This window comes from Vulpes vulpes, chromosome 13, assembly GCF_048418805.1.
Source record: "Vulpes vulpes isolate BD-2025 chromosome 13, VulVul3, whole genome shotgun sequence".
NCBI classification, from domain to species: domain Eukaryota; kingdom Metazoa; phylum Chordata; class Mammalia; order Carnivora; family Canidae; genus Vulpes; species Vulpes vulpes.
Window position 1 is genome coordinate 129,778,582 of NC_132792.1, and position 23,599 is coordinate 129,802,180.

General features: G+C 41.6%; 1 protein-coding gene across 1 annotated transcript in view; it reads right to left on the reverse strand.

Moving 5' to 3' along the window:
- Positions 1–23,599, reverse strand: part of ADCY10 (adenylate cyclase 10) — an 83,105-nt gene that overhangs the window by 11,678 nt on the left and 47,828 nt on the right. The window contains exons 19-26 of the mRNA XM_072732946.1: positions 17,505–17,633; positions 16,035–16,313; positions 15,627–15,917; positions 9,782–9,851; positions 9,285–9,516; positions 6,281–6,388; positions 5,680–5,855; positions 1,681–1,837 (exon numbers count right to left, since the gene is read on the reverse strand). Coding sequence (XP_072589047.1) covers positions 1,681–1,837; positions 5,680–5,855; positions 6,281–6,388; positions 9,285–9,516; positions 9,782–9,851; positions 15,627–15,917; positions 16,035–16,313; positions 17,505–17,633 — 1,442 coding nt within the window. The remainder of the gene's footprint in view (positions 1–1,680; positions 1,838–5,679; positions 5,856–6,280; positions 6,389–9,284; positions 9,517–9,781; positions 9,852–15,626; positions 15,918–16,034; positions 16,314–17,504; positions 17,634–23,599) is intronic.

A 23,599-nucleotide genomic window follows, 5' to 3' on the forward strand; every position in this document is an offset into this window, starting at 1 on the left:
TGCATCTAGCCAAAGATTTCTCAGTTTATGACCTCACAGGGCAAGGGAAGGCCACCCTGAGATGGGCCATTTTGAGATGAACATAATTTTTAGTCAAAAGCAATCAAAATCCAGCATTCAGGAAAAGTTTTCTTTTTTTTTTGGTTTAAACACATTTATTTGTTTTATTTTTTAAACTGAAATATAATTAACATACAGTGCTATATTAGTTTCAAAGAGCTCTTTACCTGTCGCTCAACTGCCTGCTTTACCAGGAAGAGAGCTACTAACAGAGATTCCTCTTTACCTCAGAAATTTATTTGCATAACTGAGCAACACCTTTGTTTTCCAAACATCTCACTTTCCTGCTAACCGTCTTCCTCCCCTTGGCACCTCTCTCCCCAACCCCTTCCCTAATGTGTATAAGCGTATAAGCCTCGTGTTGCCTTCTTGTCTTTGAAATTTGACGTCTATGTGGACTCCCCATACATACGCTATTAAATTTTATTTTCTCCTGTTAATCTATCTCATGTCAACTTGATTCTTAGTGCAGTCAAGGAGGACTCTGAAGGGCAGAGGAAATTATTTTTCCCCAACAATTTAGACCAGTAGTTCTGCCACTGTGGTCCTGAGACCTCCCTAGAGCATTTCAGGGAGTGCACCAAGAGGGCAAAGCTAGCTTCAGGATATCAAGGCACTATTTGTGTCAGGAAAAATGGTGCCAGACCAAAACAAAAGAAAACAAACAAAACTCGGTGGATGTCCTGTCTAGCTCACTCATTAAGGTTACCTCTGTTACCTTGTCTTTTTTTTTTTTTTAGTTTTTAGTGTCCTTTTGTTACCTTGTCTTTAGGCTATTTTACAGCTCTGTATGAGGCAGAAAACTGCTAATAATGTAAATTATAAATTAGCATAGAAATATAAGTGTTTAGGGGAATGCATGAGATTATTGCCTCATGACAAGACTAGTTTTACATCCAGTCATAAGTTAAATTCTCCTTGGAACCAGTTGTAACATACTAGTTCTCAGTAATTAATGTGTTTAACAGGATCTTTGATATGTGTTCTTTTTGTATGTCTATGAGTCACAATTTTATCTTTTTTAAAAAAGACCTATCCTTTAACATTTTCCTTTTTTACCCTCATTCTCTACTGGCCTACAGTGCAGTGTTCCAGGGGCAACATCTAATGTTGCAACAGAGTGAAAGTGGAAGCAGATTGAGAATCCAGCTATCTTCTATGAAGTCAGACATTAAGATATTTGCAGAAATTTAATACATGCCACTCTTCTCACTAAATTTTTTGTTTGGGGACATTGGTCTTTTCTCCCCCCAATTAAAATGTTGATTATGTTAATATGTAAGAGATTTATTTTTCTTTTTTCTTTTTTCTTTTTTAAATTTTTTTTTGAGATTTATTTTTCTTTAAAAATATATTTTAAATTTCTCAGTTTTTGTTTCTTATAATTTCAGTAGATACAACCCATAGAAATAAAAAAGCCTTGAGGTCCTCAGTAATTATTAAGAGTCCAAAGTGATACTGGGACCAAAAGTGTTTGAGAACTGCTGGCCTTGGCAAAACAGTCCAGCCAGGAAGGGCTTTTTTACACTCTTGTGATTTTGAATCCCCATTGGCTCCCAGTAGGAGTCTCCCTCTAAATGAGATACAGAAATTTAAAAAGCAGCTACAAGAACACCCTACCTGAAAATCATCTTGAGTTTCCAGTGCCGTATTCACTTGCATCATAGCTGCCAGGTGGCCATAATACTTGTAGTGAAAAAAATAATTTAAGCTATAGATTTGCCACAGCAAGGAGAAGCAGGCTGTTTGCCTGTAGAGCTGTGCCAGCCTCCTCTTCCTATTAGATAAAATACGCACATGGAACAAAGAAAGAAGGTATTGTCACCAGCATGTTTGAGAGAAATGCAAGTAGAGTCCTCATTCCTGGCTGGGTGGTCAAAGCAGATGTCAGTGTGAGTCCTGCCTCCTTTACAAGATGGTAAAGTACAGGTACGTTAATTTTTCTGAAGCACATTTTCTCCACCACATGATGGAGACCATAAGACCAACTTTGTGAGGATTCATTAAGATAATTTATGCAAATCACTTGTCCCCAGTCAGGCCACTGCCATTTAAATGAAGTTATTTAAAAAGCACATTTATATAATTCATCACATTTGATTCTGATAACAAGCCTGGAAGAAAGGAGGAAATAATGAACCCCATTTTATGTAAGCAGGTGAGACTCAGGTTAAGTGACTAACCCAAAGTCACACAGCTAGAATGTGGTGGTGGCAAGGCTCAAGCTCTGTCTACTTACAGCCTGGCCATTCCAGTGTGTCATGTCCTCCACTGAACATAGCTAGCTCTCAACTCAATAAAGGAAATGAACATTTTTAACAATCACATTCTGTTATGATCTGAATGTATCTCCAACAGTTCATATGTTGGATCCTAACCTCTAAAAGTGATGGTAACAGTAGGTGGGCCCTTTGGGAGGTAATAAGGTCATGAGGGTAGAGCCCTCATAAATGGGGTTAGGGCTCTTATAAAAGAAACCTCAGGGATGCCTGGGTGGCTCAGTGGTTGGGTGTCTGCCTTTGGCTCAGGGTGTGATCCCGGGATCCTGGATCGAGTCTCGCATAGGGCTTCCTGCAAGGAGCCTGCTTTCTCCCTCTGCCTGTTTCTGCCTCTCTCATGAATAAATATAATTTAAAAAATTAAAAAGAGAAAAGAGAGACCCCAGAGCTCTCCAGCCTGTTCCCACCATACAAAGATTAAAAAGTCTGTGGAAAAAAAAAAAGTCTGTGACCCTGAAGAGGCCCCTCCCTGACCATGCTGGGACTTTGATCTCAGACTTCAGTAATAAATTTCTGCTGTCTATAGGCCACCTAGTCTATGGCATTTTGTTATGACAGCCTGAGCAGACTAAGACACATTCCAACAATGGAATGGAATGTCACAGGAGGTGTTGAACTCTTGTGCTGGAGGTATTCAAGGGGAGGATGGATGACCACCTACGAAGAATGTGTGGATTCTCAATCTTGGCTTCAACAAGCCATTTAACTGATAATGTAGCCAACAGTCCCTTCTATTTATGATAAAAATGGGAACCAAAGCAAATTGGCTTTGATATTAGTGATTTAACAAAACCAAGAAAACAAAAGAGAATTGGAAATATTTATCAAAAAGCAGATTTTATTTTTTAAAAGATTTTATTTATTCGAGAGAGAGAGGGAGAGCTCAGAGGCAGAGGGAGAGGGAGAAGCAGACTGCCCACTGAACAGAGAGCCCAATGTGAGGCTCCATGACTGAGATCATGACCTGAGCTGAAGGCAGATGCCTAACCTACTGAGCCACATGGGTGCCCAAAAAACACCAGGTGTTTTTATTTTAAATGAAAAAAAGAAAGGAGGAAGAAAGCAATATCCTGGAGACTACCCCCCCCCCGGAGACTTTTATTTTTATTTATTAATTTTTAAAAAAGATTTATTTATTTATTCATAGAGAGAGAGAAAGAGAGAGAGAGAAGCAGGCTCAATGCAGAGAGCCCGACGTGGAAGTCGATCCCGAGGATCCAGGATCACGCCCTGGGCTGCAGGCGGCGCTAAACCGCTGCCACCGGGGCTGCCCCCCCTGGAGACTTTTAAAGAAGAATTCTAGGTACTTAACATTTAGGCATTGACATTGTGTTGTGGAAAGTATTTTTCAAAGCTTTTCAGGAAACATGGACAGGGTACAATTCCTTACAGCATAGGACGTTCATGAGAGACCTACATTTGAGTTGTTTCTTGTGCTCATTTTTGAGATCAGAACTTTTTGACCGGATGGTACTGGAAACCCATAGCTCTACACTTTCTTCCCCACCAGTACTTCTTTTCCCTTTTGCGAGTAACTTCTTATTCCTTTTACAAAATATGCTGTTAACTAGGCTTGTCAGATGTAGGGGATGAAAATGTGGGATGCCCAGGTAAATTTGCATTTCAAAAAACAATAAATAACTTATTTAGAATGCATACATCCTAAATATCTTCTAGGAGATGTATATGTCTCCTAAAAAAATGATTCGGGATGCCCTCGTGGCCCAGTCGGTTGAGCATCCGATTCTTGATTTCGGCTCACGTGGTGATCGTGGGCTGGTGGTTTTGAGCCCCACATTGGGTCCCATGATGAGCGTGGAGCCTGCTTACGATTTTCTCTTTCTCTTTCTCCCTCTGCCCTCCCCTGTTCACACACACACTCTGTCTCTCTCTCTAAAACAAAACAAAACAAAACAAGTGAAAAAATGATTAGAACTTCAAAGTTAATTAGGCATGCTGTGTTTTTTTTTAATATTTTAAAAAAGATTTTATTTATCTATTCATGAGAGACACACACAGAGAGAGAGAGAGAGGCAGAGAGAGAAGCAGGCTCCATGCAGGGAGCCCAAGGTGGGACTCGATCCCAGGACTCCAGGATCACGCCCTGGGCCAAAAACATGCATTCAACCACTGAGCCACCCAGGTACTCAGGCATGTTGTGTTTGATCAGACAAATCTACATGTGACCAAACTCTGATTCCCTCCCACCTCTCAGAGAGATCTCTGCTGAACTCTCCCTGCCACTCCCTCCTGGGGGCTCCTGAGACAGCAGGCCCTTTCCCAGGAGCCTGCCCCATAAGCTGCAAAGGAGCTCAGCTCCACCCCAGGCTTCCCCACATTTAAGGGAACACTTTTGGGAGAAGGCAGCGGGCGTGGTGGTGTGGAGAAAGTGCTATAGCAACTGGCTCCTAGAAACAGATGTTTGCATCTCAGGCAGAACTAGTAGGGATACTGCTACCGGCCTCTCCTAACATGGGAGAGATGTCCCCTGTCAGCCCTCCAAATCCCCAGCTAGGTGGCATTTCCCTTGGTACAGATTGGGATTGGTGGAATGTATCCAAAAACTCATGTTGTGGAAAATTTCAAAGATACACACAGTAAAGCAGAAAATTCTCATGAACTACATGCACTGAACATGCAGCTTCAACAACTACCAATGCAGGGCTTGCACTCACAGCCTGAGATCCAGGCCTGAGCTGAGACCAAGAGTCAGACGCTTAACCAACTGAGCCACCCAGGTGTCCCCCTTATTACTTTTGATGGTTCTTTATAGGCAAAATTTACATGCACTGAAATGTATAAATCTTAGTGATTTAATCGTGACTGATGGACACTCCCATATCCCTATCCAGATAATAGATGAATGGGCAGTTTGTCCTCTGGCAGAGGCCTTTGGGACCTTCTATTCCATTTTGGGGGAGGGACAATACTCAGTGTCCTACCCATGAATGGAAAAGGGCTTGTGACCGAGGCCCTAGGAGCAGAGGTGCAGCTTCCAGGGGAGCATGGCTGCCCAGAGGGATTGATGGGACCAACTAGGGCCTGGCACCAGAGCTCATCTTGCAAAGGGCTCCCTGAGGTTTTTGTCATCTGGACTCATTTTCACAAAAGCTGCTGTGAAGTGTTCTGTGTTCTGGGCCAACCCCAACCTCGCTTAGTAGCCAACCCACCACCCTTCCATTCCCCCTACCCCCTACCCCGCACTGGCTCCCTCCCACATCTTTGAGCCTCCGTCACAGCCACCAGGCATTCTGGTACTTCTTAGAGGCCCAGACTTTGCAGGCAGATGGAGTATGTGCAGGTCTCTCTCGGAAGAGTGAGACCTCCCTCCTTCCCTTACCTTGGACGTGAGTTCTCTCGGGCCTGTTGATTCACATAGTAAAAGTGTCTGTTTTTCTCTAAATGGGACTGAAGAAACAGGGAGATTAAGTTGTGAGGAAACATTCGGTTGAGAAGCTTCAGGGCCTTCCGCAGCATTTTTTTAGCAAGCACCATCTGCCCCATGTTGAAACAGACCTGCAGTGAGAAGCAAGGGGGAGAAGAGAGAGGAAAAGGTAACTCAAGACACAAGAACAAAATCCCTCTGTGCCTGGCATAACAGGACATGTTTATGAATGTATGAAGGATGGCTGGATGACTAGGATTCTGCATCCCATCTTTATGTGCATGATTTACCTCTGAGAACATGTTTACCCATGGATGCCCATTTTTGGAGGTAGTTAAAAAACATCTCATAAAGACGCCAACCAGAAGAGCTGGCTGCTGGCAAGTGATGGCAAGGAGGTGTGAATAGCAGGATTGAGGTTCTACAGTCTGGGGGAGGATTTTTGGCGATGGGCGGTGGGGAGGGTGGTGGTTGCAGGAAGGACAGGGATGGGTTCTGCTGTCTCTCTATAATGTCCCCGAAATAGTGGGTGGCCATGTTTGTAATGGGTTCTTACCTGACCTTTGAGGCTATAAAATGTAGCTGACTCAAAAGTATGACTCCAGGATTTGTTGTTCTTGAGCATTTTCAGCAACCTCTCTCCTTCATTCAAATATGTGTATGCCTGTAGCCAACATAGGGGCACAGAGTATTGAGTCAGTGGGGGTCCGGCCACAGAGGGCCACAGCCCAGTCTCTCCTGAGTGGAGAAAAGCAGCTGCCACGGCAGGTCTACTTCCACCCCCACCCTGGCTCCTAATGAGAAAGGGCCTCCACTCTGGCAGTTCTGGGTGGATAAAGATCCCAGTGAAGATCCTGGCCACCTGCATGCCCATCTGTGTCTGCTGGATCACTTGCTCTAGAGGAGGAATCCAGGACAGTATCCTCCTCTGAATAGTTCCACCCTCGATGGCCCCTATTTCCAACAATGTACCCACTGCTCCTGATGGCATCCCCACATCTATGAGAAGCTTGTCTCAATTATTATTATTTTTTTTTTTGCTTGTCTCAATTTTTGGAGTGACTTATGAACCACTCCCATTTCCTTTGCCAGGGCCATCATTAGAAGGTGGAAGTGAAAGGTAAGGCCCTGAGCAACTTTCCCCACTTCATTTTATTTTATTTCATTTTATTTTACTTTATTTTATTTTTATCTTATTTTTAAGATTTTATTTACTTATTCATGAGAGACACACACACACAGAGGCAGAGACACAGGCAGAGGGAGAAGCACGTCAATGCAGGGAGCCCGACGTGGGACTCAATCCCAGGTCTACAGGATCACACCCTGGGCTGAAGGCAGTGCCAAACCGCTGAGCCACCCGGGCTGCCCTCCCCACTTCATTTTAAATCTTCTTTGACACCATTAGACAGGACAGCTTTGGTACATGTGAGTACCAAGGCAAGGTCAGATACGAAGAGTAAAATAGGGGAAGGTGATATCCTCAAGTCTCAAATAGCTAAATGGCTACGAGTGGGAGGCAGAAGAGGGAAACATGAGTTGACCACCAGTCTTCCAGTCATGGACGTAATAGCTTATTTTTGATAGGAGACAGGATGCAAATGGCACATTCTGGGTAACTTGAACCGGGGCTCTGCTTCCAATTGTTGTCTTCCTGACTATTCCTCAGTCCTTGCTAATTGAAATGCAGGTGCTTAGCAAGTTGGTCCCCCAGGGCTACATAAACCTTCTCTTTTTGGGACTCACTGGCCATATCCCCCTTTTATATATATATAATATATATATATATGTATAATACATATCTCCACATATATCATATATGTTCATATCTATATCTATATTATATATTTATATGTGCGTGGGCAACTTTCATCTTTAACATAAATCCTGAGAGAACTGGGGCTTACCAACATTTTTAATGATTTAATTTTTATAAAAATCTAAGGTATGAGGGTCGATTAGGCTGCTGTGATCAAAAAGCTATTGTAAATTTGGAACAGACCACCAGTGTGGACATGAACTGCAGGCATGCCTATTCAGATATGTGAAGCTATTTCTGAAGCTGGCTCGAGTCAGATGAAGCAAGGGCCAGAAGGGCACTTCTTTTCATCTATTCTTTCTTTCTTTCTTTTTTTCTTTTTCTTTCTTTCTTTCTTTCTTTCTTTCTTTCTTTCTTTCTTATTTATTTATTTATTTTTAAAGATTTTATTTATTTATTCATGACAGAGAGAGAGAGAGAGAGAGAGAGAGAGAGAGAGAGAAAGGGAGGCAGAGACACAGGCAGAGGGAGAAGCCGGCTCCATGCAGGGGGTCCGACGTGGGACTCTACCCCGGGTCTCCAGGATCATACCCCAGGCTGAAGGTGGCACCAAACTGCTGGGCCATCGGGGCTGCCCTCTTTTTTATTTAAATTCAATTAACTAACATATATTATTAGTTTCAGAGGTAGAGGTCGGTGATTCATTAGACTTATATAATGCCCAGTGCTCATTACATCGTGTGCAGATGGGCATTTCCCAAAGTGAATTCATGTAATGTTAAGTCTAGCCAGCTGCTCTATGAAAAGTGATCTAGGGTCAGGTAAATTTGAGAAATACAGTATGCCCCAGAACTAGCCTGACCCTCTGGATGATTTGCATGTATCTTAGCACATTAACGCTATGAAATATTTGCAGTTAAGAAACCTATTTAGCTTTATTCAGCTCAGTGCTTCCCACCTTACTTAAGAATAAATTATTTTTATTTCATTATACATACATTGAATCCTCACATTTCTAGCGACATATTGCCCTGGAATGTTATTTACAATTATCTTGGAGAAACACTAGTGTTTTGGCGGTCTAAAGGAATGTATGGTAATTTAGCACAAATTACATGAAGACTAAAGTGGGTGAGCTCTTTTGGGGATCACAACCAGATTCATACCTATCCAAAGACCTACAGGTAGTTGAGCTTGAGCTCACGGTGGTTTTTTTTTTTTTCCAAAGATTTTATTTATTTATTCATGAGAGACAGAGAGAGAGAGAGAGAGAAACAGGCTCCATGCAGGAAGCCTGATGTGGGACTTGATTCCAGGTCTCCAGGGTCATACCCTGGGCTGAAGGCGGCGCTAAACCTCTGAGCCATCCGGGCTGCCCGAGCTCACGGTGTTTAGGGAGGACAGAAGGCAAGTGCCCTGAGGAGGAAGACTCGGCTGAAACAGCAGCATTAGTACCAATAGTCCTTTTTGCATCATTTAGAGAATGAGATATGACATCTATCCCCATCCCATAGAGGTAGACAGTTTACGGCAAGTTTCTAAAGGTGACAATATTTTAACTGATGTATAATGCTAGTTTCAATTTGTTCTAACTTTCATTTCTCAATCTCAGGTCATTTCCCTTCTAAGCAATTTTCTTTTCTTTTCTTTTCTTTTTAGCAATTTGATTTTCAAAGGAAAGGGGTGCTGACAGGAATCCAGAACATGAAATAATAAAGAAAGAACCCTAGGGCTTCTCTTTGGGCTCTGTGGTCTCTAACTTGTCTCAAGGGTTGGGGAGACCTCAGTAGAAACACCTTACCATGTAATTATCACCCAAGATGAGATAAGCTGATGTAATTTCTAGGAAGTAATATAAGGCTTTGTTGTTTTCTCCCAAAGCCAGAAAATGGTGGGTCAGAGGCATGATGACGATCTCTACGATCTCTTCACACTGGCAAGATTCCAGAGGAATGATGTTTTCCTTAGACGTCCTCATTTTTGTTATAATGGTGTCAAAGAAACTCAAGATTTTTTCTCTTATTTCTTCAGGTCTGTCCAAATGCAGAAATAAATAGGAGTAATAACTTATAGCTTCACTTGGCTTTTGATAGGAAAATATCTTTAAAAACGAATAAAAGAGCAAGATAATCAAATCTAATGTAGATGCTACTGACAGAAGTCACCATGCATGCACCCCAACATTTCCCCACTGTACCAAAGGGGCCAAAAAGAACTGGCCAGATGATTTCAACAGTATTCTGAACTTAATGACAATTGTTTATGCTCTACCTCCTAAACAATTACAAACGCCTGTACCTGAGATTTTCAGGAAATAGCTCAGATTTCTTAGGAATCTCTATTTTGGAAAAGGTGATCTCTTCTTCAGCTAGAAAATAAACAAACAAATGAATTGCATGGATCACGGAATGTTCCACGTGGCAGAAATGTTTGGTGTCCACAAAAGACTCTTGTTCCCCTTTTCCGACACAGTTCCTGGTGCCCATCCAGGCTCTACATTTCCCAGTCTCTACTGCATCTCAGGTGAACCCACATAAGTCATTTAAAGTGGAATTCTATCATAAGAAATATATGGCACCTCTGAGCTGTTTGGTATCTTCTCTACCCTTTGCTTCCACCAGAAAGCAAACAATTTTGAGAATCTAAGGGATGGTAAAGAGACAGAATGGAAGGAGCCTGGGTCCCTGACTTATTGAGGTCAAGGCCATTTGTCAAAACTTTCTTTAGATCATTATATGTGCAGGAAAAAAATTATTCTATTGTGTCATTGGGGAGGAAGAATTTCCTCTGCCCTTCAGAGGTCCAATTAGCTGAACTAAGAATCAAATTGACATGAGACAGATAAACAGGGGAAAATCAAATTTAATAACTGCCAATGAGGGGAATACAGGCAGACATGGAAATTCCAAACACAGTGAGGAAACAATAAGTTTATATGAGCTAAGGAGAAGGAAGGTAGAGGGTCTGAGGATACAAAGGGGAGAAAGACCATTAGCACGAAAGTGAGAGGAGATGTTTGAAAAACAAAGGTTGCCATATTGTGCAGAGAAGTTTCTTAGGTTAAAAAAAAACTCTGTCAATAGCTCTCCTCCTGGTAAAGCAGGCAATTGAGGGGCAGGTAAAGAGCTTTTTTTTGAATCTGCTGTATTTGGATTGCTTTTATTTTATTCTAATTAAAAAATATTTTTATTACTTATTCATGAGAGATATGCAGAGAGAGAGGCAGAGACACAGGCAGAGGGAGAAGCAGGATCCATGTGGGGAGCCTGACATGGGACTCGACCCTGGAACTCCAGGATTATGCCCTGAGCCAAAAGCAGACGCTCAACCACTGAGCCACCCAAGTGTCCCTGGATTGCTTTTAATTCAAAATAATATTCATACCAAAATGGCCCATCTTGGAGTGACCTGCAGTGGCTCCTACAGTGTTAAGCCACTGGCAGTTTGGTTATAGATGATAACATTATCCTAACTAATTTACCCTGCAGCAACTAAAACTATGAGTAAATGATCTGTTTCCAGTGGAGGAAATACAGACGTTTAAATACATACTCCAAAGGCTAACTAAAGGACAGAGAACCTTGAATTTAAAACCTTCAGCCCATTCAGACTCCAGTAGGTTAGAAAATTCCATAATGATCTTGAAACAGAAAACAAATGAGGATGGTTGGATCTAGCCACTTGTCTAATGTAGAAGGAAGGAAGAATCCCACGGAGGGGAAGGGACTGGTCTCAGATCATCTGTTAGGGATGGAGGCAGGACGAGAACCTAGGTCTCCCAGCTCCAAGGCCAGTGCATTGCTCCACAGATCTTGTAATTTATAAAAATGCAGTTTAAGCACCTAATTATCACCTTCTTTTGAAAGCCTTCTGTGCCCTTGTCCCCAGAGATCTAGTGCCTGGGTCACACGTGCCCTGAGCAGACCTACCTCATGGTCCTTATGATCATACTGTGTGAGGAATAATTTGCCCATCTCTCCTTCTAGATAGCCAGCTAGTGTATTTCTAATGACTAGATGTGAATAAATTCAATTTGGCTTTTTTCTTCTACTCTTCTAAAATTGTTCTTGTAAAGGTTACCAGTGGTTACTGTGTTGCCAGATCCAAAGGTCACATGTTTGTCCACATCTTATTACACCTCTCAGCAGCTTTAAATATCCGCTGAATAAAATGCACATTTGTTGAAAAAGATCGGTAAGAAAATAAAATGCTATTTCTCCTTCAACATCTCTATATTTTTTATGTTTCAAATGGTAATAGTGATAGAATGAGATGCAGAGACCAGTAACACAGGCCAGAAAAGGGAACAAAGTTGGGGAGTACAGATATGCTTTTTGTCATTATATCATTTACCCCTTGGTGAATAATATTTTTTTAGTTCTCAATTTTCTTCATTATGGACATATTTTATTAAATTTCCCTACTTTAAAGGGGATCTGTAAAATTCAAAAGGAAAAAATACATAAAAAATGATTGTAGGCTCTCAAGAAAGGAGAAAAGCAAAGATATCACTTGCTCATCTCATGGTTTCAAAGACCTAGAAATAAGATCTCAGGTTCAAAGTGACAGATTGAATTCTTTTGTTTATCTCCAGCACCTCCAGGTCCAGGACATTTTATGCCATTAAAATGAGAATAAAATAATCTTAAAAAGCTTAAACACACTATGTATAGAATGGAAGGGATCGATTTTTGTCTTAGGCGGGAGCATCCTCTTTGCCTGGAATGTTCCTCCTCAGTCATCCATAAGACAAAATCTTTCACTTCCTTTGTTTTTTTTTTTTGTTTGTTTGTTTGTTTTGTTTTGTTTTGTTTTATTTTTATGAATCTCACCTCTCAATGAGGACTCCACTAATGGCTCTGCATTCCTAATCCCCTTTGCCCTACCCAACACACTTTTCAGTTTTCTTCCTTGGGATGGGATTTACCCCTTGTAACATACTATAGACTTTACTTCTTTATTATGTTTTTTCCTCTATCACTTCTCCACAATAGAATGCTCTTTTGTTCACTGATGTATCCGTATGCATGCAGCAGGTCTGGCACACAGTAGAACCTCAGTATTTGTTGAATGAGTAAATGAAATGTTGGGCGGGGTTTCAACACATGTCTGGAAGACAAAGGAGCCAGAAGAGTGGTTGCTGATGAACACTGATGAAGTAGGTAGAGCGAGTTGAAGGACAGAGCCCAGGAGGAAGCCCAAGGACTACAGATCTTTGGGGTTCAAAACTTAAGAAGAAAATAACAGTGTTCAAGAAGGATTGAGAGAGAATTGAAAAGAGAATTTCACGAGAAGAGAAAGTTGCTTTCTTTGACAGCCCTAGTCAGCCTGCTTAAAACCAACTGTGGGGATGCTTGGGTGGCTCAGTCAATTGGGCATCTGATTCTTGATTGTGACTCAGGTCATGATCTTGGGGGTTGTGGGATGAAGCCCCATGCTCAGCAGGGAGTCTGCTTGGGATTCTTTCCTTCCCTTTTCCTCTGTCCCTCCCCCATCCCTAAAGTAAGTAAATAAATAAATATTAAACAAAAATCAACTGTGATTTTACCCCTCACTGCCACAAAATGTATAGATATAATTACAGATACAGACTTACCCACGGGTTCCACACAGTGTGGAATCTTCCCTCCCCTTTCTCTTTTATTTATTTGTTTATATATTTTTTTTTAAAGATTTTACTTATTTATTCATGAAAGACATACAGAGAGAGAGAGGCAGAGACATAGGCAAAGGGAGAAGCAGGCTCCATGCAGGGAGCCCGATGTGGGACTCGATCCAGGCATTCTGGGAGTTTGCACTCACAACCCTGAGATCAAGACATAGGCTGAGATCAAGATTCAGATGCTTAGGGATGGCTGGGTGGCTCAGCGGTTGAGCATCTGCCTTTGGCTCAGGGCATGACCCAGGGTCCTGGGATCGAGTCCCACATCAGGCTCCCTGCATGGATCCTGCTTCTCCCTCTGCCTGTGTCTCTGCCTCTCTCTCTCTCTCTCTCTGTGTGTGTGTGTGTCTCATGAATAAATAAAATCTTAAAAAAAAAAAAAAGATTCAGATGCTTAAGTGACTGAGCTACCCAGGTGCCCCTTGCTTTCCCTTTCTCTTATCTCCCTCAGCCAAACCTCTCCCTCAGTACTTTCACTGGTTCCTTGAACAAGGCCCTGTGTTGGGATCGTCCCTGAAGCTTCTTGGATTTGCACTTGCATCCTTGTCCACCCTCACCACCCACCCTCTGGGTGCCGGTTTTGTTGTAGGAGTCTGTCCTCTCTTGGTCCTCAAGTCCTTCTTAAAAGTTGTTATTTTCTTTGAGTCTTCCATTCTAAGGACTAAGGCTCTTCTCACCCTTCCAAGAGAATGTAGGAAGAACTTAAAATGGCTCTAGGCTGGCTTCTTCTTTCATCTGATCCAGAGAAACCCTCATGATCCAGATTCTAAGGCTCTGAACCTAAAGCCTGACTACTCTTCTTGAAAAGGGAGACAGGCAAGATTTAGTACCGGGTCAACAATAGGTTTGTGCCACAGTGCAAAGCTGCCTTCTCCCCAATCGAGTCCTGAGAGGGCATTGCCTTCCTCACTCTCTGACTCCACTGACTGCTGTACCAAGGAACCTCTTCCAATTTCCCCTGCCAGCTTTGCCCCAAGGTCCTACCCTGCACTTTGGGAAGCTCAGGTGTACTGGGCACACCATGAGCTTGGGAATGAGACTGACCTGTGATTGAATAGTCTATCATTCATTCTGTGGCACTGGAAGTTATTGAATCTTCCAGAATCTCAGTTTTCTTGTGTATAAAATGAAAATAACCCTCCACCTTGAAAGGTTAACGTGAAGATCAAATGAGAATGCATGTGAAATAAAGAATGAATGAAAATAAATATTTATTTTGGGGAGTGCCTGGTGGCTCAGTTGGTTAAGCATCTGCCTTTGGCTCAGGTCATGATCCCAGAATCCTGGGATTGAGCCCCACATCGGGCTCTCTCCTCAGCAGGGAATCTACTTCTCCCTCTCCCTCTACTCCTTCCCCCAATCGTGTTCTCTTTCTTGCTTGCTCACTCTTTCAAATAAATAATTAAAATCTTTTAAAAAATTATTTTTTGTACCTACTAGTGCTAGGCACTTTACATAAATTTCTTTCCAATTTTTTAAAAGATTTTATTTATTTATTCATGAGAGACACAGAGAGAGAGAGAGAGAGAGGCAGAGACATAGGCAGAGAGAGAAGCAGGCTTCATGCAGGAAGTCCAATGTGGGACTCAATCCCAGGACTCCAGGATCATGCCCTGGGCTGAAGGCAGATGCTTAACCACTGAGCCACCTAGGCATCCCTCTTTCCAATTTTTAATATCCATATAATATAAGAATTCTGTCTTGTGGCCTCTGCTTTCCCAGCCAGATTTAGCTATAATCACCAAGGCCTTTGGCTAGAGCATGTAGCCCTCTGGTGCTCCTTGGTCAACCATGAGGGAGGGCTGAAGTTGGGGTTGCTGCCCTGAGCCTCACATCCATCATGCCTACATTAAGTGAGTCCCTAGTTCCTGATACCCCTTGAATCCTTTCCTGTGTCTTCCTAGATTGTGTGGCTGATTTGTGCTATAAGACTGTAACTTTCTCACTTTTGCTTCACAGGTGGTCTTGAATCCCTGCCCTGAGCCCAAGCCCCCTTTTCTGGGGCCCTAACCTGCTTAGGTCTGCATAATTCTCCCCCACTCATATCTTTTCTCTGATGGAACCTCGTTTCAAACCTGACTGCCAAAGCAACATTCTTACCTGCCAAGAAACAGTAGTCCCTCTTGCTCTTGTTTCTGCTTCAACATGTGAGACCCCCACCCACCACCCCCACCCTTGGATTCCATCCCTTGGTGTGAATTATTCTGGGTCAGTTTTATTCCTCTGGATATTCTTTGAGCTCTGATTGCACCCATTTGCCAGAGTCCCGATCCTCAAACTCTGACAGTCTCACAGTGAGACTTTCTGGTGGACTCAGCTACTCACATGTCTCCCTTACCCACTCCAGTGACCTACACAACTCTCGCCATTAGTAAAGCTTGCTTGAGTAAAGTCCCCTCAAGGGACTTGAAGCCCTCAAGGTCCAAATCCACTCCGTTCTCCAGGAATAGCTAGGACTAACTAGGAATGAAGTATGTTTACCTTTAAATCCCTGGAACTTAGCCATCCTCTTAATGGTATCCACGTCCAAACTGTTGAGCCGAATGTTCACTGTGAAGTGGTGGAAGGGAATGAAGTCCCCACTTTGGCAGTGGTCACATTTGTGCGCACTCTCCTCTAAGAAGCGGGCACATTTCAAGTGCATGGCTTTCTTCTGGTCCTTCAGCCACAGCTCATAGGCTGTCTTCTGCATCATTGGCCTGCAGAATCGAATGATGTGGCACTCGATTACCTCACTTTCCAGCTCACGGAGCTCTTCCTCCTCACCATGAGCTAGGGAGAACAGAAAGGCAACAGATCAGCCCCTGTGCCCCCTCACACACATCAGTTCTTTGATCAGATGTGCCTTTAACTGACAGAAAATGTGTGTCACTTCCAAGTTTTACTCACCCATTCCTTCACTGGGCTTCAGAGACAGGGAGCGAAAATTCACCTCGAATGAGACTATATTCTGTTTTAGAGCCATTTGGAGCTCCTTGCCATTCCGGAAACAATCAAAGACGTTGGATTCCACTAGACTTGCCAGGGCCTTGATCATCATTTTCATATTCCAACAAGGGAGAATCTCAAACAACAACTCTGTAGTGAAGGTCAGGCCGATAATAGCAGCACATCTCACCAACATCTGGTGGGAAAGGCTCATGCTGTCCAACTGAACCAGAGAGATTTCTGCAGGGGGAAAGCCACACAAGAGGGAACCAGTTACCTGTCTGTAGCAAATACAACTTAGAGATGGACAACTGTCCTACTCTATACTGCTTGTTTCACAGGAACCCAGGCATACTAAACCAAAAAAGATTTGCTTACTACCTACTTCACAGACAGCATGTGTGTTGCGAGTACAAAAGAGGGAGGTGCTGCTATCTGAAATATGCACAGCATACCGGCCAGACAAGAATGAGATGGATTTCGAGGTGTTTGGGTTTTGGGCTAAAGTGTGACAGGGTTTGTGAGGAGAGGGGAGGCCGTGGTAGGCCATGCCAGTCAGAGGAGAGCACTGCCATCTATCTACCTGCTATGTTCACTTCTCCAGCTGGGCCTTCTCTGTCCTCCTCACTGACTCTGCCTCCTCCTAGCCACAAGCCTCCTCTCAGCCTCCCCGGAGACTCATTTGTTCTTGAGACATCTACTACTGTCTCTATGCTCATAATAAAGTGCCAGAGAGCTTTGAGCTCCATTTCCAACTTCTCACTTAAGCATGGGTGTCACAGTCACATGGCTTCCTGGACATCTTGACCAGGATGTCCTTTCATTACATCACCTGCCTTCAGGACAAAATCTCACTTTCTCCACTTGTTCACAAAACACTTGGCAGAAGCCAAGTTACCCCACCTTCCTACTTTCGTAGACATAGTGAATGAAACAAACGCTTTCCTGAAGACTTAGAACCTTGAGGTGTCCTTAAGTCATCCTTCAAACACTTTCAGTTTTTTATAGATGGTGTGTCTGGAGTGTAATTCATACTAGAACATGGCTTGAAAGTCATTTTTCTTTAAAGAATAATACTGCTCAGATATAAATTCCATGCTTGTTGTTTCTTATAAAAGTAAATGGCAGAAAGTTTCAGGATTTGATTTTCTCTCTCATTATTTGGCTTTGATTTAATGAAAAACGTACTGTACTTCATTTATGCAGTTGAACTAAACTTTGTTCAAATCAGACTCCAGAATATGCTCAGGGGAGCAGATGGCTCCAAAGCAGAGGCAGAAAACCTAAACCTTCCATGGCGATTTCAACTGCTTGGGGCAACAGAAAATAACCACCACGGTCTGCTATGGTCTTTCTCTCTCCCTTGCATCCTAGAAAGGACAAGGGGAGTCCAGGTCCTGGAAAAGGAACACGGGGTCAAATTTTCTTTACCTTTTAATGATGCTGGCGGTGACAAGTTTTGCAATTTGACATCACTAATGAGGTTACAGACTTCTTCAATTTCCTCATCATTACTGAGAGTAAGTATTTTTAATTCCTCTGTAGGTCTACTAAAATTCTCTGTAGGGAGATGAAAAGGAAGAAAGTTTGAGAGCCATCTGATTTTCTTTTTTTAAAAAGATTTTACTTACTTATGGGACAGAAAGAGAGCATGAGCAGGGGAAAGGGGCAGAGGGAGAAGCAGACCTCCCTGCCAACCAGGGAGCCTAATGTAAGGGCTGGATCCCAGGACTCTGAGAGATCATGACCTTGAGCTGAAGGCAGTCACTTAACCGACTGAGCCACCCAGTCACCTTATCTTGATTTTCCAGTAAACTTCAAGATGGATCTTATGAAAGAAAGAGCAGGTAGGGATGTGCGTTGGCTTGCCAAATATTTTGGAATATCATTTTAAGTAAATTAATATATGAAAACCTAAATGGGTTCAAAATGTTCTGCTGCCCCCAAAAGTATTGGTAAGAATTATTGGAAGTCTTACATAATACATGCAGTTCTACAAAAACTTGATTCAAAGGTTATCAGGATGTATCTTATAGTATATATTAACATATATTTGCATGCACATTCAAATACCAACACTCGGATGCAAACATGTTCTGTGGGAGACTGTATTTGACTTACAACATGGTAGTCAGAAAGAGATATTTAAAATGGCAAGGTTGGGTAGCACACTTGCCTAGTAACTTTGTCTCCTGGTACTCCAAAATGCATTACCTACTTATTCCTCCAGACATTCATGTAACGCTTGAATCACATGACACTGTGATATGTGATGTGGAAATACAAAGATCAACACAGTTAAGTTTCTAATCTCCTGGAGTGACAAGATATGTACACAAAGAGCTAAGCTTCCAGGCAGTAAACATGTGCCATGTGAGTCAGAGTTCAATATTGATACAGTACAGACCTTTTGTGCACCATAGCCTGTGAAGGCTATAAATGTGAATAATGCATGCTTCCAACCCTAAGGAGCTTAACATCTATAGAGACAGATACTGAAGTAATTAGTCATAATGTCAGAAAGAGTGATTCAAGAGCTAAAAAGCACAGAGCAGTGTGTTGTGAGAATAGAGAAGAGAAAAACAACTCAGTCTTGGTGGAGTCAGAAAGGCTTTATGGAGGAGAAAGTATTTTGGCTGAACCTTGAAGGATGAAGGGGTTATCCAAGTGGAAGACTGAGGGGTGATCAACGCAAAGGCATAGAAGAGGACTCTGCAAATTAGGGGACTGGAAGGAAACCAGTGCAGCTCAACTACAGCTTGTGGGATGCTGGACTACTGGGGGATGGGGCACATGTCGGGAGAAAGGGTTTGGGAGCAGATTGTGGAGGGCATTTAACATCACACTATGAAGTTTGGACTTTATTCCAAAATAAAGAGGAAATATCACAGGTTTCTGAAAGGGAGATAGCAGTCATCCACCAGCTACTTGTAGGAAGGTAACAGGGAAGTGTGTATGGGAGAAGAGAACAAAAGAGGGAAGACTATGTAAGAAATGGTATCAATGGAATATGAAGAATTGATGGTGGGTAGGACAAGCTAATGGTACCAAGCGTTGTATGGAGGAAATGGGTCTGAGCAAGGTGGTGATGGAGCTGAGATGCAAATGTTGCCGAGAATCAAACTGGGAGATACAGGAGGAGGTGCAGTATGGGAGGGAGGGCAGTGCATTAAGGTTTAAGTAGGTTGAGTTTGAGGGGGTCTAGAAGATGATCCAATGGGCAATTGGGAATATGCCCTGAGCAAGCAACAGTTGAGGGAGAGAAGAGCCAACTGTGTGAAGCACCTGAGGAGAGAGGACAGTGGTCTGAAGCGGAAAGGAGTATACTGTGTCACAGCAGCAGAAATGCCAGAAATGCAACCAATGTGGCTGGAACACATTTCAGAGCATTGATGAGTCTAGACGGAAGTGAAAGTCAGATTCTCAAGGGGTTTCCAGTCCTGGTTGGGAGGTTGGATTTCATTGTAAGCTCAGTGGGAAACCACTAAAAGTTGTGCATATGTTTCTAAAAAAATCTTTGTATTTGGAAAGTTTCAAACTTACCAAAAGTTGTAAGAATAAAACTGTGTACTAAGAATAAAGCTATGTACTCTTTATTCGAAGTTACCTATTGTTAATATTTTTCCTCATTTGCCATATCCTTTGTTTTTTCTATATGTACATATTTTTTTCTGGAGCATTTGAATGCAGGTTGCATTTTTTCTTCCAATATGGGATCAAGTCTAGGACCTTGTATTGTATTTAGTTGTCATTGTTTTTTTTAATTTAGGTGAAATTCATAGACAATTAACCATTTTAATGTTTATAATTCAATGGCATTTGGTGCATTCACATTGTTGTGCAACCAAAACCTCTCTCCAGTTTCAAAATTTTTTCATCACCCCAGAAGATCCTGAACAGTTGTAGTGTTTATGTTTACATATTATCTTCTTAAGATAATATGGTTAATATATTGTTGTAACAGACCTATCTAAAAATAATGATCATAGCACTCATTGTCCACCTGATGATCCATTCTCCTTAAAACTAGTTTGAAAAAAAAAAGAAACTAGTTTGGCCAAGAGAAACCTTTCTTAACTGTTTTTAAATCATGATTACCCACAAACAAACAAACAATAACAAAAAAAAGCTTTCTTTTAAAAAGCAAACTTATGTCTCTCATTCTCTGAAAAACAAACCTCTTAACCTTGCTTTTCTCTCAGACAATTGTCTGTTTCACTTCTCTAGATGTGACCATGCTGGCCATGTGGTCCTGTGGGTCTGTCATTATACACAAAATGACAGGCAACAGATGAAGCCACAGACCAAAACACAGTTCATGGAGGGACATGAGGCCTCTGAGCTTCACTCCATCACTCAAGGAGACATAAAGAAGCAAGAGGATTTTTTTGCATGTGAAATTTCTCTTATTATCACTTTTAGGTGGTAATTTTCTATCCTGCTATGTACAGAAAACCAGCACATAAGTTCCTCTATTACAAATATTTGTCTAAGCACGACACTGATTTTCCATTCACATGCTCACCCTTAAATGTATCTCAGTAAAGGAGTTGTTATTCCACAAGCTTAGCAATATTAGTGTGCACAGTGCTTAGAGCTATAAAAGAAATCACCATCACTTACTGGAGAACTTCCATTTCTAGAAAGATGGAGTATACATGTTTTTGTCTATTCCCCCTGTTAACTACAGCTAAAAACACTGTCATTATATATAAAGCAAATATAAGAAGACACTGAAGGTGGAGAGAAGTCAGACTGGCTAGAGACACTGGGACCCAAGGAACAACACAGCAGTGAATTTCCTTATATCCCAGACTTGAGTGAAGAATCTCACAATCCAGAAATAACAAGGGTTGCAAACAATAGCCTGAACTTTCTGCCAAAGGACCAGCAAAGAGGCATCTAGCAAGACAGGAAATTCTTAGACAATAAAAATTTTACTTCAGCCAAACAAACAAACAACAAAATTCCCCCAAACAAATAACTGTAGCCCATGTCTGCTCCCACCAGCAAAGGCTGAGGGATGAGCCTAGGCTTCCATCCCAAAAGCTGAAAGAAAAGAACTGTCAAACCAGAATCCTATATCCACCACAAAAAGCCTCCACAAATGAAGGGGAAATCAAGATAGTCTCAGATAATGGGACACTAAGACAGTTTGTAGCCAGCAGACCTACCCTGAAAGAATGACTAAAAGACATTCTCTAAACAGAAAAGAAACAATAAAAGAAGAAAAAGAATATCAGAAAAGAATAAAGAATAAGATAAGCAAAAATATGGGTAAGTACAATAGATTTCACTTCTCCTTTTTAGTCTTGTAAATTGTGTTTGCAGTTTAAACAAAAATCATAACAACTTCCTTATGTGGTTCTAAATGTATGCAGAAAAAATATTTAAAATAATTATAAATAGTAGATGGTAAAGGAATGTAAAGGGGGATAAAGTTTCCAATCTTTACTCAAACTGGTAAAAACGGTGACACCAGTAGACTGTGATAACATATGTATATATTATTTAATAGATAGAGCAATCACTAAAAAAAGCTATACAAAAAGATAGCCTCAAAAATGCCATAGATTAATCAAGATAGAATGCAAAAGAATGCGCAAATAGCTAAGGGAAATAGGAAAATAGAAACAGTGATATGGGGAGAAGAAAAGGAACAAAAGGTAAAATGGCAGACTTAAACTCTAACATATCAATTATTGCATTAAATGTAAATGGTTCAAAATATAACAATTGAAAGATAAATCACTTGAAAGTATTTATTTTTTTATCTGAGTATATTATAGCACTAAAAATGCATGCATAAGAAAGAAATGTCTCACTGATAATCTAAACCTCCAACAATGAAGAAGAGCAAATTAAACTCAAAGCAAGCAAAAGGAAGGAAATAATAAGAGCAGAAATCAAGGGACGCCTGGGTAGGTCAGCAGTTGAGTGCCTGCCTTTGGCTCAGGGTGTGATCCCAGAGGTCCAGAATCAAGTCCTGCATTGGGCTCTTCGCAGGGAGCCTGATTCTCCCTCTGCTTATGTCTCTGTCTCTCATGAATAAATAAATAAAATCTTTTAAAAAAAGATTTCAACAATCAACAAAACAAAGGGCTGAATCTTTGGAAAGATCAAGAAAATTGACAAATCTGTAGTTAAGACTACAAGAAAGAGAGAAAATACAAATTACCAATATCAGGAATGAAATGGGATATCACTACAGACCTTACAGACATCAAGATGATACTAACGGAATACTATGAACAACTTCAGACGCATCAATTTTTTTTAAAGATTTTATTTATTTATTCATGAGAGACACAGATACAGAGGCAGAGACATAGGCAGAGGGAGAAACAGGCTCGTTGCAAGGAGCCTGATGAGGGACTCAATCCCAGGACTCCAGGATCATGCTCTGAGCCAAAGGCAGATACTCAACCACTGAGCCACCCAGGTGTCCCTAGACATATAAATTTGAGAACTTAGATGAAATGGACTAGTTTCTCAAAAACAAAACAAAACAAAACAAAAAACAAAAAACCACACACAAAAAACCCAACCCTACCATAATTAATACACTATAAAATAGATTATTTGAATGCCTCGTAACTATTAAGGAGATCAAAATTTTAATTTATAAACTCCCCAAAAAGATGTCGAGGTTTTTCCTTAAATTTTCCTTGTCTAGCAGGCAAAATGGCAGTTTTACATCTTGAAGACACTCCTGTCTCCCCCAGAAGCACCCTGCCCATCCATAGAGCTTATGAGTCATAAGAGGAACAGGCTTCTTCAAGATGGAGCAATGCAATACTTGTAATTTTTGTAAATGGCCCCATCTTTCAAAATGATGTCATTTCTACATTTGATATGTTTGTATTTCTGTAGGATGTATATAGTTTAGGGGATTTGTTTGTTTTTGTCTTTTAGAAAAGTTAACATGTCTGTTTTTATTTATTGCTTGAAAAAGATCATTTGAAGAAAAATACATTTTCAATCACCAAAGAAACCAACTAAACCAAAACTCCTCCCCCCAAAAAATCTCCATGGGATGCCTGGGTGGCTCAGCGGTTGAGCATCTGCCTTCGGCTCAGGGTGTGATCCCAGGATCTGGGATCGAGTCCCACATTGGGCTCCCCCCGCAGGGGACCTGCTTCTCCCCCTGCCTATGTGTCTGCCTTTCTCTCTGTGTCTTTCATGAATAAATAAATAAATCTTAAAAAAAAATAGGGATCCCTGGGTGGCTCAGCGGTTTAGTGCCTGCCTTTGGCCCAGGGTGTGATCCTGCGGTCCCAGGATCGAGTCCTGCATCAGGCTCCCTGCATGGACCCTGCTTCTCCCTCTAATTGTGTCTCTGCCTCTCTGTGTGTGTGTCTCTCATGAATAAATAAATAAAATCTTAAAAAAAGAAATCTCCAGGATGGGATGGTTTCACTGGAAAATTCTACCAAACATTTAACGAAGACTATCTCCAATTCTACACAAAATTTGCCAAGAAACAGAAGAGGCGGAAACAATTTCTATTTCATTTTACAAAGCTA